The sequence below is a fragment of the Aulonocara sp. 'chitande type north' Nkhata Bay genome, linkage group LG6 (genome assembly GCF_057382095.1).
Source record: "Aulonocara sp. 'chitande type north' Nkhata Bay isolate Kocher_YH1m ecotype deep benthic linkage group LG6, A_spYH_male_GT1.1, whole genome shotgun sequence".
Classification (NCBI taxonomy): Eukaryota; Metazoa; Chordata; class Actinopteri; order Cichliformes; family Cichlidae; genus Aulonocara; species Aulonocara sp. 'chitande type north' Nkhata Bay.
In genome coordinates, this window is record NC_141349.1 from 32,616,315 (window position 1) to 32,635,836 (window position 19,522).

At 37.7% G+C, this 19,522-nt stretch overlaps 1 protein-coding gene across 7 annotated transcripts in view; it reads left to right on the top strand.

Moving 5' to 3' along the window:
* Window positions 1–19,522, top strand: part of micu3a (mitochondrial calcium uptake 3a) — a 43,547-nt gene that overhangs the window by 21,523 nt on the left and 2,502 nt on the right. For 3 of the 7 annotated variants that reach the window (XM_086296356.1, XM_086296351.1, XM_086296348.1), the window contains exons 6-13: window positions 1,348–1,430; window positions 3,652–3,723; window positions 4,898–4,939; window positions 8,030–8,125; window positions 14,576–14,670; window positions 14,785–14,956; window positions 18,056–18,164; window positions 18,308–18,465. In XM_086296356.1, the coding sequence (XP_086152482.1) occupies window positions 1,348–1,430; window positions 3,652–3,723; window positions 4,898–4,939; window positions 8,030–8,125; window positions 14,576–14,670; window positions 14,785–14,956; window positions 18,056–18,164; window positions 18,308–18,465 (827 nt within the window). The remainder of the gene's footprint in view (window positions 1–1,347; window positions 1,431–3,651; window positions 3,724–4,897; window positions 4,940–8,029; window positions 8,126–14,575; window positions 14,671–14,784; window positions 14,957–18,055; window positions 18,165–18,307; window positions 18,466–19,522) is intronic. The other 4 variants (XM_086296352.1, XM_086296353.1, XM_086296354.1 and 1 more) reach the window with 3 other exon arrangements.

Sequence of the window (19,522 nt, forward strand, 5' to 3'; positions counted from 1 at the left end):
AAACGTAAGGAAAGTTGCAAGAACATCTTCTCAAAAGATGAAGAAAAGTAATAGATAAATTTCTTTAACAAAAGAAAAAAAGAAAGTGGCTATAAAATTCCATAAAGTTTATTCTTTTCATCTGGAAGCAACAATTTCAGTACTTTCAGCACTCATCCAAGTGACCCAGTCTCCCCCTAACCTTACAAACAGTCCAGCTGCATAACGATTGAAAGTAGCGCCACTGCATAACAATGAGCAATGAGATCAGTTTCATAATGGTTGATATGCAAATTGGCGTGACCGTTAATCAGTAGCCTCTTGCACTCTTCACAGACAGTTTGGTAATGACTGCGATCAGATGGTTAAAGATTTTCTCTAAGGCCTCCTCAATTCCAACATTGTCATTCCCTTTTCACATAAATGTCCTCCTTGGCTCCTTGATGATACCAGCGTTCCTCCCTGTCCAGGATGTGCACGTCCTTGTAATTGAAAGCGTGACCATTGGCCCGTGTGTCTAAGTGGACTAAAGAGTCAAGGCCAGAGGACGAGGCTCTTCTGTGTTGCGCCGTCCACTTAGCCAGAGGTTGTTTGGTGTCCCCGGTGTATAATTTACAGCCATCCTCTTGACATTTAAGAGTGTACACTGTATTGCTCTGATGCTTGGGGGTGGGCCAGTCACTGGCATAGCATGTTTTAGGGTGTTTTACAAATATGGATCTCAGCTGTACTGACACATAAGGGATCAATAAAAAGTTGTTTCTTTTAATGATTTTTCCACAAATTTTAATTTTAATTCAACCTAAATAGATGATGGATGAAGTTATAGTGAATAAAAATAAGCATACTTGATCTTAACTGCTCAGTTTCTGCTTGCAGGGGGCTGGAGTTTGTCATAGCTGCCACAGGGTGAAAGGCAGTGCACACCCCCACACCAAAAACCATAAGACCATAATTGAAATTACATTTTACTTCATCTCTTAGACGTATGACCAGCATGTGAAACTAGTTTAAATAGAAATTACTGTCTTTTTTTCTTTTTCTTTTTTTTTTTTACATGCATGCTTCCTTGTTTGGCCTTAAAAATGGTTGAATAAATAGAATAAAATGTCAAATTGAAAGGTCAGTCTGTAGCAAATGTATTTGTTCTGCTATTGTGTTTTTTTTTTAAATAACTTTAACCTGGTCAACACTTTAATGTTTTCTTTGGATAAGCAGCTATGTTTGAAACTGTGGCTTCATTTAAGTCATTCTCCCTCCTATTGATGCTTTGAGACACTTTTTCCACTTACTATTTATGGATTTCAAATTGCCTTTAACAAACACATGCACACACTCACCCTATGTGTTCCCTTCTCTGTTCCCCAGAGCCTCATGCTGGCTTTAAGATTGCTTTCAATATGTTTGATGCAGACGGCAACCAGATGGTGGATAAGAGGGAGTTCCTAGTGGTGAGTCGCAGATATTGGGAGAAAACCTGAATTTACATATTAATATTAACCCTTTTTGTTACTCCTTTTACTAAAAAGCAGTGTTAAAGAATAGCTTTAGTATTAAATAACAATCCATGATTTTAGAGTGGACAAAAGACAAAACCTTACTTTTGAAAATCTAATTTTGACTTGTACCATGGTGTTTTAATGTAGTTTATTAAATTACTAAAATTAAAGAGGCCCTATTTTGCCCATTTTCAAGTCAATATTTTAATTCTTGGACTCTTATAGTACAAATATGTTTATGTGATTTACAGGAAAAAGGATACTAAACCTTATACATCAAATGACGGGCTTTAGTGCAGACCCTCAGTTCATCCAGTGTCACCCTCTGACTCATGATGTCTGGTTTTTGAAAAGTAAAGATTGGCGTACCAGAAATCCTCATCTTGAAGCTTTAAAAACAAGATTGCACAAATCAGTCCATCCTAGATGTTTTTTCCTTGCCTGGTTGTTTTCTATGTCAGTATTAGCAACTATAATGAACTTAACACTGTTTATGAACTGTCAAACCAGGCATAGTAGAAACACTTGAATTGTCATAGATCACATTTATAGATCAAATGTCAGTATGTCAAATCTTGTCTACCTTACATTACTAAAATGATTCCTTACCCACTGTGACTTGGGCTGTTACAGTACTACAAGCTCAATACTGATAAATTTAATACCTGACATTCTACCATTTTTGATATCACAGGTCAAAACTCCCCAAAAAGGACAACAAGATTTTTTGATTTTCTGTGGTAGTGCTGTGCTTCTGGTGACTTGGCTCCACATTTTTGTTGCTAATCGAGTAGAGTTGGTAAGGCAGGCTGCTCTAGTTGATGTTAGACTTTTCCTAGCTTCTGTCTGGGATTTTTAAAGAGATTTAACAGTTTTTAGATACAAATAATTGTGCTCTCTGGTTAAATTAACATCACCATGTTACAGATGGGCAAGATTGAGAACATTTGCTGCTACTACCTTATTGAAAACTTAACAGACTGACAGCTTGAAATTAATCTTGATTCTCAGCATGTTACATTACGTTTGTAAACTCAGTAAATCATTTCAGAATTTGGACTAATGCTTGGTCGTGTTTCAGCTTTATCTGCCTGTAAGACTGTTCCTCAAGTCTCATGCAAGCATCCTTGCGCTCTCAAACAATACATTCACAGATTGCATCATTTACAGAAGTCTTTTCCCTATTAAAGTGTCTCCATCATCTTAATCAATAAAAAAAACATTTGGCCAACATTGTAGTACCCTAAGCGAATATACTATTATGTACCTTTATTCCCAGTGCCTTGAGCTTTAACTATATTTTAACGTTTAAAGCAGTTAAAAAGGTTGACTTTGAATTTGCATCTTCTAAAGGCAGCTTATTACAAAGCTGAGAAGACTAACTGTAGGATTTCTTGAGGGCTACACATGTGTTTCTTTCCCTGTGGGATAGAACTGACACGTTTTCAAGTCAAAACACCGCTGCAGGCATGAAGGGATCAGAGTCTCTGAAGGTTGGTGGGAGTGGGATGGCACATCAGCAGGAGGGAGTGGTAATGATTTAAAATCCTGTGGGAGCAGGCAGGTGTGGGACAGAAAAAGATTCTCACATTGAGGGTTTAGATACAGATTTTTCTGTTTTACATGTGATATTGGTTGTCAGAGTAATTAAATATTCTTAAATGGAAATTGAACAATACCAGTGACTATTGCTGTCTTTTATGATCATATGCTCTTAGAGAGCGTTTATGTATCTGTATTTGTGTAGACATCAGGTTGCTGTGTTTGTGGTTGTGCATTTTTTATTTAACTCTTAATTAATTATAACATTTATATTACAAATCTCATTATTTTATTTCAAAGAAATTAGTATTTTAATTTAAATTTGAATAAGTAAGTATATAAAAACTTACCCGACACTGTAGTGTAGAAGCAGTTGTTTTTTTTCATATTGAATTCAGCATTGATTTTTCCTTTAATAACACATATGCATAAACATAAATCACTTCCAGAGTGAAACCTGAATACTCCCTTAATCATGCTGCCAAAAGACCATTACCTGAATGACATCATAGATGTGCTTGAAAGAGTGAATGACCTTGTTTGAACTCATTTGAGCATTTCATTTTTTTAACAGCGTTTTAGATCTGACTTTGAATTGTCAATGAGCTCCTCGTCTTTTCTCTCATTACAGCTTCAGGAGATCTTTAGGAAGAAAAACGAGAAGAAAGGAAGGAAAGGAGATGCTGAGAAGTCCGCGCAGTTGGTAAGGAAGATGGTAACGGGGTGTGGGGGTGTATGCTCAGACAAGCATGGGTATTACTGCTAATTAACCTTAATGCTGGCAACAGTGAACCAACCATGAATAGTCTATGTGGACGTGGACTTCATAAATGCTTCTGTTGTTAGTGGGGTAAACTTAAAAGACAGGTAAACATTAATGTAAACTTACTTTACATTTTAATATATCCATGAGTGTAAACTGTCACAACACCTCTTACCATTTAGTTAAGGTTGCTGACAGAAGTGCTGTGTCACACTGCGCACATGGATTTGTTAAAAACGATCATCATGATCGTCAAAGTTAACTGTCATTTGTATTCATGCAGGTGTGAAACTAAACCTTTCATGTAACTAGTTTTGAGTGCATGCTGCCTCGTAGAAACTGTTTGGTATCTCTGTGACAGTTATCCCTGCTGTGGACTTGGTATATTTGATTTATATATATGATAGAATATGTGTCTTTCTCAGCACTTTATGCGATTGAGTTTTAGAAATAACACCAAGCACCTCGCATTACTGCTCTCTTTGTGTCAGAGTGTATATGCAACTTAATAACTATCAAAGAGAGCAGGTTTGATGAGTTAGTATTAACTTGTCCCATCCCACATATGTGTTGTGCTACAAACAGATTAATTAAGGTAACTTACAAACAGATAAGCCATTAGGTATCTTGTGCATTAGTTATAGTAAAATGTTCTCAAGGTAAGTTTTTCATGACATGATTTGCAAAAGAAATATTTAAAAGCTTCTTATTAAAATCTTCCTTTTGTTACTTATCTATATCTTATTGATTTTGAAGTAAATCTTTCAAACCCAAGTTTACTAAGAACCTGTGTAGATGTGTAAGCAAATAAGAGATAGAGATTTGTTGATCTAAGCATTGGGTATCTTACAGAACAGTCCTGGTTGTGCTGTTGGCTCACAGGAAATACTGTCACTGAAAAATGAAGGATATGTTTCCCACATAACTTATCTCTTGAAAGTACATGCTTGGTGTTAGGCACAGTGTGTATTCTAAAATGTAATCATAGATGTGTTGAAAATGGCACATCCTCTTTCCTTGCATGTACTAACATGTCTTTTACCTTCTCTCCTCCTCTCTGACTGCATGCTCTGTCCTCTTCTTTCTCTTCCTCGTGTCTCTCTCTGTGTGTTAGAGTATGCAGCTGTATGGATATCAGGTTGCCCCCATGAACAGCGTAGGTATCCACATGGCATAGTCTCGTTTTCTGCTTTTTAGATAGATAAAGATATTTATGGAGCAGAGAATAGGCTGTTTTTATTAGCTGGGTCAGTTCAACAGCTTTATTGTTTAGCAATCAGTCAGAGTAGAAACCTTATGGTAACAAAAAGCTTAAGTTTTGTGAAACCATGTGAGAATATGTTAAACTTTACCTGTGTGGAATTATATTTGTGTCAATAATAATGTGAAATAAAACATAATCATGGGCAAATATTTAAATTGAACACAGTAAACTGAACCTGTCAATCACAGAGGTTATGAGGTCACTTTCAAAGTGACCTTTTCCCTTTGGGCTCTGCCCTCCAAACTGTCAAAAGTCAGAATCATTCAAGCGAGACACAATTCAGCTTCGAGAGCAGAGCCGGCCAAGACAGCGTGAATCTGCTGCAGTGATTACCAAGGAGGTATTTTAACATTTCCGATGAATATTTTTGGGCTGCTGTGTGGAAATGAATAGCTGAAAAAATATAAATGATTTGTCTGTGATTGTGTTTTAGCTCACCTGCCACTTGTGACACATATATATTTCCATACATCTGAACTGTTTCTCAGTCACTAAAACATTTGCTTTGCAGTCTGTGTGTCACCATGCCTTTTAGATACAATTATTAAGTTTAATGTGAAAAATTAGGTGACAAGAGTTACATCAATCATATCTGTTCATTAATTATAAGGACACACCAACCCTGCCAAGTTTAAATTAATATAGATTGCCAGGACCTTTAAATATCATACATTAAATCACACATTAATGGCCTTTATTTTGCGTTCAGTTTAAACATTCCATATAATATATATATATGCAGCAGAGTTTTTTAATACACTGACTCTCTGGAGTCTAAAAACCTTAATAAAAATAAAAAGGCCTGTCATTCCCTTCTGCTCCTGATGATGGAAAAAGCCTTAAATTTGACCCAGTCCACCTGATCCTCTGTTATCAGTGAAATGTACTCTGTAAGCTACTTTGAAGGATGAATGTAAGAGAAAGAGAGAGGGAGAAGGGAAAAATTCAAGAAAGGTTGCCCATCTGTCAAGTCAGCTGATTGATTGATTGAGGGATGATTAATGGACAGACAAAGAAAAGAGTAATACATTTAAGGGGTCAGGAGAGATGAACTCTTACAAAAAGAGAGCGATGTAATTTAAAATGACCTGAGACCCTGTAGAGCTCTAAAGACAATCAGACTCCATTTTAGTCCTTTTTAGGACATGTGCTGTATTTTTTGGCAGTATTGTTTGTTCCTGATGGGGGAAGTTTGTTAATATAAAGATATAGAAGGAGATTTTTTAGGGAAGGAGGCCAAGGGTACATACAAAAATATGTTTCTGTTGTCTGAACAAAATCATATTTACATAAAGAACACAAAGAGGTTGAATTTGTCTGTTGAGCCTTATGAGATCGAAAATGAAACAGATTTTTACCTCTCAAGGATGAATATTTCTTATTTACCAACCCTGTGCAAAATGCTGATAGATTTGACTTATTAATTGTATGTAACCTGATGAGCTCTAAGTCGGAAAACAATTATTAAGGCATCAATCATTAGGAAATAGTTGGAGATTGGCTATTGGGTATCAATGATGATGACTAAAACTACTGAAGCTGCTGTACAAAATTTTGCATATTAATGAATAATAATCACGTGTGACATTTCTGAAATGCTTTATATTATGGTTTAAATATTTAAATAATTAATTATACTTAAATTCTATATGTTTTTTCCTGCCTGGATTGTATTAGAAAAGATTTGCATAATTCAAAGTTCAAAATAATCCTTACTTCTGTTATTCTTGATGCAGCCGAGAAAAACGAGAAAAGCAAATTTAGCTCAAAAGCCACCATCCTTTTAATACAGCTTTCTTTTAATTGGTTGTCCATTGCAAACAAAAAATTTGAACAGCAGGTGAGCGGTGCTTCTGTGATCACAGCCAGAGCCGTGTACTTTAGATCACCGTATTAAGGACATTGCCTCCCTTTTAGCCATAAAAGCAGAAAGAAATGTTTAAAACTGAATGTTTTGGGTTAGGGTTCCAAGCCTGAGCTTTTCGCTCACAGAGATCACCAGGACCTCATTATTTGAAACATTGGACATTTAATTATAGTTCCATTTTATCACTTTCAAGTGCTTTTTTGTACCTAGTGTCTGTTGAGATGTAATGACAGTGACTGTAGCTGTCTGTTATGAGTAGTAATTTATATGTGGAGTGGAAACGGCCTGCAGTGTAGTGAAAATCAGCAGTGTGCTGTCAGAAACAATACACTACCAGCCACTGCTCTCTCTCTCTCTCTCTGTCATGCTGTCTCACACATAGACAGACACACACAGACAGACACACATATGCACTCCTCCTGTCACTGCTGTGATGGATAGCCGCATTGTCGCACTGAAGTTAAGAGCATTGCAGGGTCATGTTAAAATGGCTGCTGTTGCTTTCTCCCTGGAGAGAGAGACGAGGTGGGTGGTCAGAAGCTCAGCACCGTGGTCAGCCTTTATTAAGGTAGAATAACGTTTGCTAACAGAGCCAACTGTTGCTATAGAACTGCCTAAAGTACTTATTTAATAAAGAAAATGTGCTATAGGGTGACATCTTCATATATTTCTTCTTTAAAAACATTTTTTTTTCCTTGTGTTTGTTGCTGAGTCAGCAACATGAGTGAGTTATAGCTTCAGTGATTTAAACAGAATAGCACATCCATCATCATCCTGATGATTCCCTGTTGGTAGTATCCTTTCCTTTACCTGTAATCTAAACCTAGCTGCAGAGAAGCTAGCTATTTGTGTATGCCCCTTCCTGTTTGATGCTAACATGTTTTTGTGTTTTTTTATGTTTGAATGGATAGGGTCTCCTTTATTGAGAGAACTAGTGAGTGCCATGTGACACCTTTCCTAAATATCCACCTGTATGTTCACATATAAATTCAGAGATATAATCTGTGTATGTTTACTTATAATGACAACTGATTGAATGGGTAATGGACGTTTATTTCCTGTACTGGTTGATTTGGAGGTTGACTGACCCTGGCCCTGCTTGACCACTCCTACAGGTGCTAAAAAAAGACAGTCAGGAGTTTGTGGCGCGGAGTTACTGGGACGTTTTGAGGCGAAGCGCCAGTCAAGTCCTCTTTTCTGACCTGGCGGAGGTACACATACCCAATCGTCCACTGTTCCTTCACCCCTGCATTCATTATCCTTCACTTTTTTCCTCATTCTTCAGCACCAGATAGTTCACATAGAGGATCCAAATACCCCCACACGTTCACAAGAAATATGTTCCATCAAGCTGGCCAGAATCAAACTCGAAATCCTATATACTATATAATACTTTTCCCTGAGAATAAAAGCTTTACTTGAAACACACACCCCAGTTATTCTCCAATCTTCAGAGAAGTCATGTGTTAATGGTTGAAGTGCAAATGCACCAAAAAAGTTACTTTGAATCTTCACTCTAATATAGTCATTTTGGGATTATTGCAAAAGCTTTGGTCGTTCTAACTTTTATTCTGGTTTGGCTTGATAGTGATGATACGTTTCCTTGCTTTCTTTCTTTGTTTCCTAGATGTTAGAACAGAAATATCTCATCATTCTTCCCAGCGTTCCTTCCTTTGTCCCACAGCATTCTTCTTTGTTTTTCTTTCTAAAAATAGTAATAATTTAATTTTAGACTAGTGTAGAAATCATCACTGGTTTTTTTTTCAGTGTGAAATCATGTTTGTTTGGATGAGTTCTAAAAGAAACATTTAAAATCGGCATTCAAGCTCCAATGTTTACCTTTAATTTGTGAGAAAATATCTTTTTCTACTCGACACACTGTGGATTTGAATGAAATAATGTGAGCATCCTCCAAATGTTTCCTGTTTTGCTCCATCCTAAGTCATTTCACTCTGTCTGTGAAGATATTTATTTACTTTTGGATTATGAATATTTTGAAAGACTTTAGCCTTTGTTGTTGATCGGTACTGATCCATTAAATGACAAAGATTTTAATGTCCTTTTTTTAATAACTTGTCTTTTTTTTCACCTTCTTTCTGTCTTCATTCTGCTTCATATGTGTATCTGTGCCTTGTTATCTGTGCCGTGTTGTGACTAGTGGCATAGCTTTGGTGTCAGATCATTCCCACGTTGCGCCACAAGTGTTTAACAAGGATAAGACGGTTGACTGCAGAGCACATACAAAATCTTTGTCTCTTTATCACTACAAACTTAAATTCACGCAGTAGAATTCATGAGGAGTTACAGGACAACATCTTACACTATGATTTACACAAAAGGTTAACATTTGGAAAAAAAAACAACCTGCAAAATCCCTGGGATCAAAATTAAAACCAGATGGTGAGCTGAACTAATCGGAACTAGCAGGCATCCAACCTCATCCTTATTGTTTTAATGCACTATTCCAAGCTAGGAAAAGGCGATGATAGAATAATTGCTGAGACATTACCTCAGAAGCTTTTATGCTCTTTGGATCCCAGAATATCTGTTCATCAAACTGATACTTCTTAACATATTTCATGACTGGTGGTTTAACAAATGAGCTGTCTCAATAAATCAAAGTTAGTGTTTCCAGTTATTTCTACAATTGCAGCTTAAAGTGTCTTCCTGATAGTACTTTCTGAAGACTGGTAATCATTAGTAACAGCTAAAATAGTGCTAACAGACTAGCTCACTAATGACAGGTTGTCTGCTGTGTTGGCAGCGGAAGCTGAGGTTGAGGTAATGACAGTGAAACATAATGGGGTTGACCTTGTATTTACACCGTGCAGCCTTTCATCTGCCGGGATGTCAGACGGACAGAGCAGGAAAATCAGACATGGGGGGAAAAGAGTAAGGATTTTTTTTAATGGAGGGATATATTAAACATAAAAGGGATTAGAAATGATTTAGGATTAAATTAAGTAAGAAAAAAATGTGAAACAGTGACAAACAAGATGACAGCCAGGCAAAAGATGTAATTCAAAGAAATATAACATATCTTTAAGGACGCGATATCAGATAAGTGGAAAACATGAGGGTGAGGAGCACGCGAAGGAGATAAAATCAGAGTAAACAAATGGGTGAAAAAGGCCAAAGGAAGATGACACAGGTCAGCAGGCAGAACAAATGTTCAGGAACAAAGTGAGTGAGAAGAAAAGAAGTTCGGGAAGTACATTTGGGTGAAAAGAAAGAACCAGGTTGTATTTAGAGAAAGATGTGTTTACTCAACAGATTAGTCACCATTATACCTCTTTCCTTTTGTCTGGAGAAGGAGGGACTGACTGACAGGTAGAAAAGGAGGGAGTGTAGGACCGAGCAAATCACCTCTCTGTTTGTCAGGTGAAGGAGGTACTGACGGGTAGTGTGAGGTGAAAGGAAATCAGCGTAATCAGAGCAGGGGGTGGGATAAGATTAAAGGTATGATAAGAGATGTGAAGAAGAAGAAAGAAAGAAAATGTGGGAGATAAAAGTCATTGCAAGAAAATTGAACAAGCCATGAAACGGAAAGGGGGGGTTGGCTGTTTTTCCCCCTGGAAGGTGTGACTGACTGACAGTCTGACTGACTTGACTAAAGACCCACAATGAGCTCTTCCTCCGGAGTATTACTCACAGATGGGGAGGGTGAGGAACAGCGTTTAGCGTTTACATCAGTAATTACTGTTTTTACCCTCAGCTTCGTGATCAAAGACTGCACAAGCTCACAGATAAACACACAGATGGACAAATAGACACATGCATGCACCAGGTGTTGGCTCGTGCCTTGTGGGCGTGGTAACGATTACGTTGTCACGGGGATGATGAGCTCACGCTAGTACCGCCACACTTCCAGGAATGATAAGCTTGTTATGATCCGTTTGGCATTACGTCGACAAGTTGGTAGACTGATCTGGATGCTTGAAAGCCTTTGCTATGACAAAGTTATTGCACATCACAATGACAAAATTCTTTTGGTTAGACATGTAAGAAAAAATAGCTCTAAAATTTGTAAGGGAGGTAGGCTCATTGTGATTATGGACTAATTAAAAGGTGGCTGTAGCCTCTGCGCCATTGCTAATTTATTAGCCAACTTGTGTTTTTAAAGCTGAACACTTTGATCGTTGTCATCTAATCTTTTTGAAAAACAGACATTACAGGTGTTACAATTTGACTGTGACACCAAAAGATACCAAATGGAGAAAGATACCAAAGGCACAACTTGCTTTATCATCCTTATGGACACTATTTGCAGCCGTACTTTAGAAGATGAGCATCTTATTGTGTTCAGTAAGAATCGAAGCTAGCAAATAATCCATTGAATTTATCCAGAAAGGGGAATCGAGGGCCATTTACCCATAGATGTCTACACTTTTCTTTTTTTTTTTATGTATTTATTTATGCAAGTTTCAAAATTTTTTACACATTCACAAACAGTGGGACAGAAGAACACAGACAATAAAGACAATAACAACCAAAAAAAACAAAAAACAAAAAAAACAAAACAAAACAAAAAAACAACAGAGCAACAAACCACACAACAGGGTACACGGCCAGCACTTATTAAAAACAGCAGATAAGCAAACAAAGCAGATGTCTACACTTTTTGATTTTTTAGCAACCAAAGAAGTCGCCCCGTGCTGGCTGGTAGAAGAGATTACACTTAAAGAGACTTGAACATATAAGATGTATTGGCTAAAATAAACTTCTTTATAGTCTGTGGTCATGGTGAGGGTACACATTATTGATGATCTAGCATCAAACAACATTATAAGACAGCATCCAGTGAAAAATAGGTTACCATGGACTAAACATAAATAATCAAAACTTTAGATCAAATTGTTTCAGTGCTACTACTTTCAATTTCAAAATATCTGACTGCAACTTTATTATTACTTTGGTCTAGCTCATTTTTTAGCAGCATCGGGAGCTTCTTTTGTGAAAAATCTTAATTAAAGTTAATGGAGGAATTGGTAGTGACCAAAGTAGTGGTCAAAAATCTCTTAATGTAGCTTTAGTAATTAATTTTTAACCACATGTTCTATTTTTAACAAAGCTCAGATAACTGGTGTTATATCCTACACCCACAGTGTACAATCAATCTAAGTAATCTAAGTAATTTCCCTTGCTAGTTTGTACACTTCAGTAAATATCACTCCAACCATAGTGTATTCCACTCATTTGCAGGCTTTACTTCCTGTAGCTGTGGATCCATCCTTTTTCAAAATATATCTTGAAGACTCCTGAAATACATTTAGTACAAGTCTTTGTGCAACAGCTGATAACTCACTGCAGCGGTGAATAGACACCCACCAGATACATAAACTCCTCAGTCACAATAGTTTTGAATAAAGATAATGCGAAATGATTTCCTTGTTTTGAGTTCAAAACAACAAAACAGAATTAAGGGAACTCCACGTGGGAGGGAAGAGAGGCAGAGACACACCACCTGGATACTGTCTAGATGTATGAACAGCTCATGTGTCATAAAGACAGTAATGCGTCAGTTCAGAGATAAAAGAGCAAAACAAATTTTGTCCTGTTTGTCCGTAATCAGAGACTTAATGAAAAGAACGTCTAGTAAATGAGACACAGAAAACTTAGACACAGCAATGATAAGTCTGTAATTGTTTCAGTTTGTCTTGTGTTTACACAAAGGAAATCTTCCTTTGTCCCTAATCAAAGACTGAAAGACCAGACTCTTAAGTGAATCAGCAACAGACCAAAAGCTAAGACTGGTCTTACTACAGTGTTTACTTTTAATGCTTGTTTCTCACAAGACATTTTTATTGTGTGAGTTACCAGTGTGGTTCCAGTTTAATCTACCATACATTTAAGAATTTTACTGCCTTGAACATCTGCATCTTCCTGCAGCTTATTGTTAATATTGTGCATTGATGACCAAAAGAATCTGTAATTGAAACACGATTTACTTTAACCTGTAGAGTTTTTAGTTGTTTTTATTAATTCATACATAACAACAATTTAATAAAAGCCTAAAATGTAGCCCGGTAAATGCCCAGCAAAATTCTAATGACTTTTGTCACATCAGTTGTTTTTTGTAAGATCACTTTTTTTCATTCTTATCCGTGGGGATGGTTTCCTCTCTATCAGAAAGACTGCAGCTCACTTACAGACATTTCTGACTGACTGAATGAATATTCACTGTGTGACACCAAACAAATCACAAAACAAATCTTGATATTTTGTCCCTTAAATAAACGTGTGATCTTGTTTCACATTTTCTTCTTGTCCCACACTGGATTTTAGGATTTTACTCTTGAGGTAGAACCACGAATGGCATCGTGGTGATGATGATATTTATGATGATGACTGAAATGCCATAAATGCTCCTTCTTAGAAGGACATGAGATTTTATTTAATCTTATGTCTGCGTATTCCTCAGCATGGTGAAAGATTGGAAATGAAGGTTGGCTGGGTGGGGCATGACAGGTCAATAGAGAGAAGATGTGTATTTGAATTCCTCTCTTTTTTGTCCTGATGCCGCCTGATTCATTTCTGGAACTGCTCAAAAGTCACCTTTTTCTGAAAGATACAAGTATGTTACTGTGTATGAACAGAAAATAGTGAACTAAATACTTAGATTAAGTTTCTGCAAAGGCTTAAAATCCTAATTGTGTCACTTTGCTTTAAACAAGGTGTTAACCAGCAGATTAAAGCTAGAGCAAACAGTCGAAACAACCCAAAGCTCATTGAATGGATTTTAAATGACCTGGGTCACAGAGTCAACACACACTCAAGGGAGACTAGAAGGATATGCAACCAAACACATCTGATGACGGAAAAAGGTGGAATCGGCTCACAAAATCTCTGCACTTGTGCTTATGTGGTTTTTGTTTAGTGTTGCTTTTGGTGACTTGAGGTTCTGTTTAGGTGTGTCAATGTGGCATTTGTGAAGAAATGCATGGGATGTGTCTTTGTCATGTATTTGTCTGTGTTGCACTTAGTTGCTCTTCCACAAGTCTTCTTTTCCTTTCATGTCTTCTGCTTACCTCGTCTGTTTCTCTGTCCTTAATGAACTCCACCTGTTTAAAGTGTTGTCTTCCTTCCTCCTGCATTCTTGTTCACCTCCACCGTTACCTTCACACTGGCTCTGTGAATGTAGGCATGACTTATGATCTTACCGCCTTCTCTTTATTTGGGCTGATACTTGAGTACTCCTTAACATTGTATCAGTCTGTGTTTCACGCTGCTACAGCATGACTACTCACCAGTCTAGACTGCATAGAGAATGATTTCTTTAATAGATATAATCTGACTTCCCTTCTTTACTTACCTGCTTTACTTCAGTTTGCTTGTAAATTTTTATTTGGCTCTTCTGACTGTTTTTCACATCATATTATGCTTCCTAGACTGGTAAGTTTGATTTCATGATGGCTGTTGACTGTTTGTCTGAGCTGATGACTGTGACTGAAATTTGTGATGTAATTTGTAATGTAATTTGTAATGCTCATCCAGTGCACGTTTTGCACACGTGCAATAGAACCCTGCTTCCTGCTAATCTGGCACAGCGGTGGCCATGTTGGTCTAATGATGGACTCGTCCTTCTCCACCCATGACGCTTGAGGTTTGTCATTTAGTCACTGATCGTCTCTCGTATCACTCTCTCTCTCTCTCTTTGATAGCGAGCAGATGATAGCATCACAATTGACACCACACTACTGGTCCATTTCTTTGGGAAGAAGGGGAAGGCAGAGCTTACCTTTGATGACTTCTACAGGTACTAGAACCGAAAGAGTGCTAACGCTAACAGTATTAACCACATGGCAGAATGGATGATTTATAGAACAATTCTCTTTTTGTCTTTTTTACTGTCCTTTCTTTCTATTTTCAGATTTATGGATAACCTCCAGACAGAGGTGTTGGAAATTGAGTTCCTGACTTACTCTAAAGGTATGACGACTATCAGTGAAGAAGACTTTGCCAAAATCCTGCTGCGATTCACAAACGTGGAAAACATTAGTGCCTATCTGGAAAATGTCCGCCAGTGTATACCTGATGAAAAGGTACAGTATACATGTGCGCACAGTTATTTACTGGACAATTCATTGATCAGTAATGAAATAATAATGAAATTCTTCCTTCCTGTATGGGAGCTTCTACCTTCTAGACATCTAGAGTACCTGTAATTTCAAACTGTTGTCTCTGCCTGAGGCTGTTGTGGCTTTCCACACTTGAGCGCTCAATTGCTTCACTACATGTCACACACAAAAACACACATTTCACTACACTTTCAGTTGCATCTATCTATCTATCTATCTATCTATCTATCTATCTATCTATCTATCTATCTATCTATCTATCTATCTATCTATCTATCTATCTATCTATCTATCTATCTATCTATCTATCTATCTATCTATCTATCTATCTAGCTGTGCTATCTAGCTGTGCTATCTAGCTAGACTTTGGCATGTAGTCCTTATGCAACCCGTCTCTATTTCTGTCCCTGCCTTCTTTCCTTTTCATGCTGTGGAAGAAGCAGGAGGTTGGTCTCTGCCTCGTATAATTCACAACCTGCAGTTACAATCTGTCAGTCTATCCTGCTATTAAGTTAATTTGCCACCTTCTCTTTTTTTCTTCATATAAGCAATGTCAAGGTTAAGATACACAGCAAGCTGTTGTATTTTAATTATTTGTATTTATTTTAATCTACATTTCATCATGTAATTAAAAAAAAACATTTAGTTATTTGATTAATAATATTTTATCTTCTGAATTATGCATCTGTTATAGGGTTACAGCAAGTTCACAGCAAAGAGCATGAGGTGCACCTCACAACCATTTGCTCAGATGGACTTTGGTTATTCATGATATGAAATACACAATATCCTTTATATCCTTTGTTAGTGCTGGGTGAATGCTCAATGTATGAACACATGCCATCCCAACAATTAGACTGTACATTCCAATTGGTTTTCACTTTATGCTACTTTACGGAGATGAAACACTGCAATGTGTTTTACTGTTTTTTTCAACTGCTTTGGTATATTTCTCCAAACATATCTGAAGGTCACAGAAGCTGAAAAAATGCATTTCCTTAAACAGCTCATGCATGCAGAAAAACACTATAGTTAACCTGCACAATTCATGTGTCTCTGACACTGAGTGCCAACAATACAAGGCTAATATTTTTTCCAAGGATTAGTGACAACTACAGCATGTCCTAGTGACTCTATTCACATGCTGATTTCAGGGGCGCAGTGTTTTACATTCTAATTTGTAAAGCAAAAGACCTATACATTTGCATAGCACGTAAGGAAAAACTGACTGACAACACAGCACTATACAATGAACAGAATAAAACTGAAAATCTTTTGTAGTAGAAGGAATCATCTGAACCTCTGCTGAATTTGTTTGTCTGTTTTCTCACAATTAGAGAATTGAAGAGTCTCTCATTTTTATGGTAGTTCCATTTTAATGGGCAGAGACAGAAAAAACACATAAGATCTCTTACACTCAGTGTTGGGGAGTAACGGAATACATGTTACGTATTTAAAATACAAAATATGAGTAACTGTATTCCGTTACAGTTACCGTTTAAAAAGGTGGTATTTAGAATACAGTTACTTTGCTGAAATAAAAGGATTACACGGTGGTATTTTCCTGTTTCATATGTTCGGCTATGCCCTCTCTATTTTTGGTTTCCACGCCCCAAACAAAAGGCGCATTAAGAGGCTCTAATGCCTGCGTCTCAATCTCGCGGCCCATGTCACCTCTACTTGCAGCCCGCATAATGATGTGAATATTTAAAAAAATGATTCACAAAAATGATTTCATATGAAGGCAATAGGCAGAGTGTTACAGGCATAGCCCTAAAGAATGTAGCCTCATGGGCAGTGTAGTCCGTGCTGCAGGGAGAATGAACTGCCATACCCTTGTGTGTCTGTGAGCGCGAGGAGCGAGTAAAAGGAAAAGTACGAGTTGTCACCGAGCAGAAACGGGAGCTGGAAGCATGTATATATAATAATAACAACTGCAGCCAAAAAGAGTGCCTGATGAGCCCAGTTGTAAGTAAGCTATTAAGACTCGACTATACACTTTTTTCGTGTTTTTCTCCAAAACAATAAGTTCAGTTGGAGCAGCCTTTCAACGCACAGCAAACAACCAAGTAAAGCTAGTTTTCGGCCACGAGCCCGACACGAACCTGACGTATTAGCCAGAGGTCGCTTTACTACGGTTCAGAGCCGCGGACCTGTTTTATATACATGCTGAATAGTTTTCTATACGAGATCGCTGCAAAAAGTGTAGCCTTACCTAACGTCAACCTGCTGTTACTCATTTTATATTAAGATTTAAACATCTGATTGGTATTGGTATGGCGAATAACCTTCAGTAAAAGTAATAAATCACACAGCAATAGTACATTCATGTAGTTGTAAAAAAGCATGATAATGTAATAGGTAATCCAAAGTATTCAGAATACGTTACTCTCATTGAGTAACGTAACGGAATACGTTACAAAATACGTTTTGGGGCATGTATTCTGTATTCTGTAGTGGAATACATTTTAAAAGTAACCTTCCCAACACTGCTTACACTTACTCTTATTACTTACACTACTGACCTAAACATGTGGACAATTAGCTGGACTATTCTGCATGTGATGAGTCAACACAACATTTTATACAGTAAAAAATAAACAGAGTTTTTTATTCCAAAAAGAATCAATAAGTGTTCTGCTTAGTGATTTGCCAAATTGTATTGAAACATTTGAAAATGCCACTGTATAGAGAGCAGCTCTTTCTGAATAACAAAATGCTGTAAAAGATTTCTCATACGAACTTTAACTGCAATTTGAGAATTAAGCCAAAGCCACTGAGGAAAACGAAAAATTTTCCACATCATACACACATACGATGGTTAACCCCATGAATGACTTCTTACGTCCTTCATGAGGCCATGTCATGGAATCGCTTGAATAATCATTTAGCTTTTTAATTTTTCAGACAGATGACTAGATGCACTTTGAGGAATGCTGTATGCACGCCACTTAAATGCACCTTCACAGTCTCGCTCAAACGATATTTGTCATTTCCAAGCTTCTTTCTGTCCAGTACCTCTCCCTGCAGTTGTTTTGTTAACTGTTTCTACTTGTGTTTCAGGGAATCACCTTTGATGAGTTCAGATCCTTCTTCCAGTTTCTCAACAACCTTGAAGACTTTGCCATTGCCATGCAGATGTATAACTTTGCTGCACGCTCCATTGGACAAGGTATTAAAACTGTATTGAGCTTGAAATGCGGGCACTGAAGGTCTCTGCTTACACTCACTGATGCTGTGTTTTCTCCTTCAGGTTTTTCACTCAGCTGCACTTAGACAAATGATCAAAGTCATTTTTACTTTCTCCCCTGATAGATGAGTTTGCCAGAGCGGTGTATGTGGCCACAGGGCTCAAGCTGACACGTCACCTTGTAAACACCATCTTCAAGATCTTCGATGTCGATCACGATGACCAGCTGTCCTACAAAGAGTTCATTGGTATCATGAAGGACCGGCTGCACAGGGGAGCCAGGGTAAAGAACTTCCTTCTTTTTGAGAAAAAGTGCACTCAGCTCCAACTGAAAAATCTTTGTTTAGAAAAAGTTTGAAGCACAGCCAGTCACCAGGACACGAAAAAGGAACCACTTTTGAGAAATATACCTCCCTTCGCAGAAAGGTCTGAGGTCAAGTGGGTTCCAGAGCACTTACAAAGAGACAGGTTTCTCATTAAGATTTAGGGTGTACTCCCACTTGACCAGTTGCCTTATACTCTGCCTGAGTACTGAGCACCCAAAGGCAGCTATAGTTTGGGAGTTCTATGGCCAGATGTAAACTACAGATGAACTGTACATGTGTAGCATGCCTGAGCCCAACTGAACCGCACATGGGCACATGGGCACATACTCCATTAACACAAACAACCTACAGAACCTAAAAGATCTGCTGCTGAACTTCCAGATACCACGAGGCGCCTTCACAGCCTATGACAGCAAAGCGTGTAATAGACACACTGGTCTGCTGTGTCCAGTTCACACTTTACCTCTCTAAAGCATGAAATGGAGACGCAAGTTGCAACAAGGGAAGAAAATATATGTAAAGCCATAAAGTCCACAGTGACCAAGAAAGGTATAAAGTACATTCTAAGCTCCCACTATGCCAGAAATTATTAAGCTAAGTGGCTAATTTGCTCATGAATGCATTAGTAATGTCTCTTTAAATGCTTTACTTTGATTATTTTCATGTTAGCCTGAAATGAAATATCTCCCTCTACTGGTACTGCAGCTTACTGCAGCTTCTGCATGCGTGCCCATTTCACGCTTTGGAGAGGCAAAGTGTGAAATGGACACTGTGGACCGGCGTGTCTATTACACGCTATGCCATGATACCAGGTTGTGTGCACGCCTTGCTTTAGTGGGTCAAAGCTGTTTTGGTGGCACCCAGAGGACCAGAAGAACGGTGTAGTCCAAGCATCTGGGTTCTCAAGTATAAACTCTGACATCCAGCATTACCCAAAAACTTGGTCGAGGTGAAGTTACAATTTCAAAGTTAGCCACATAAACAAATTACAGGGATTTAAAGCTATAGGATGTG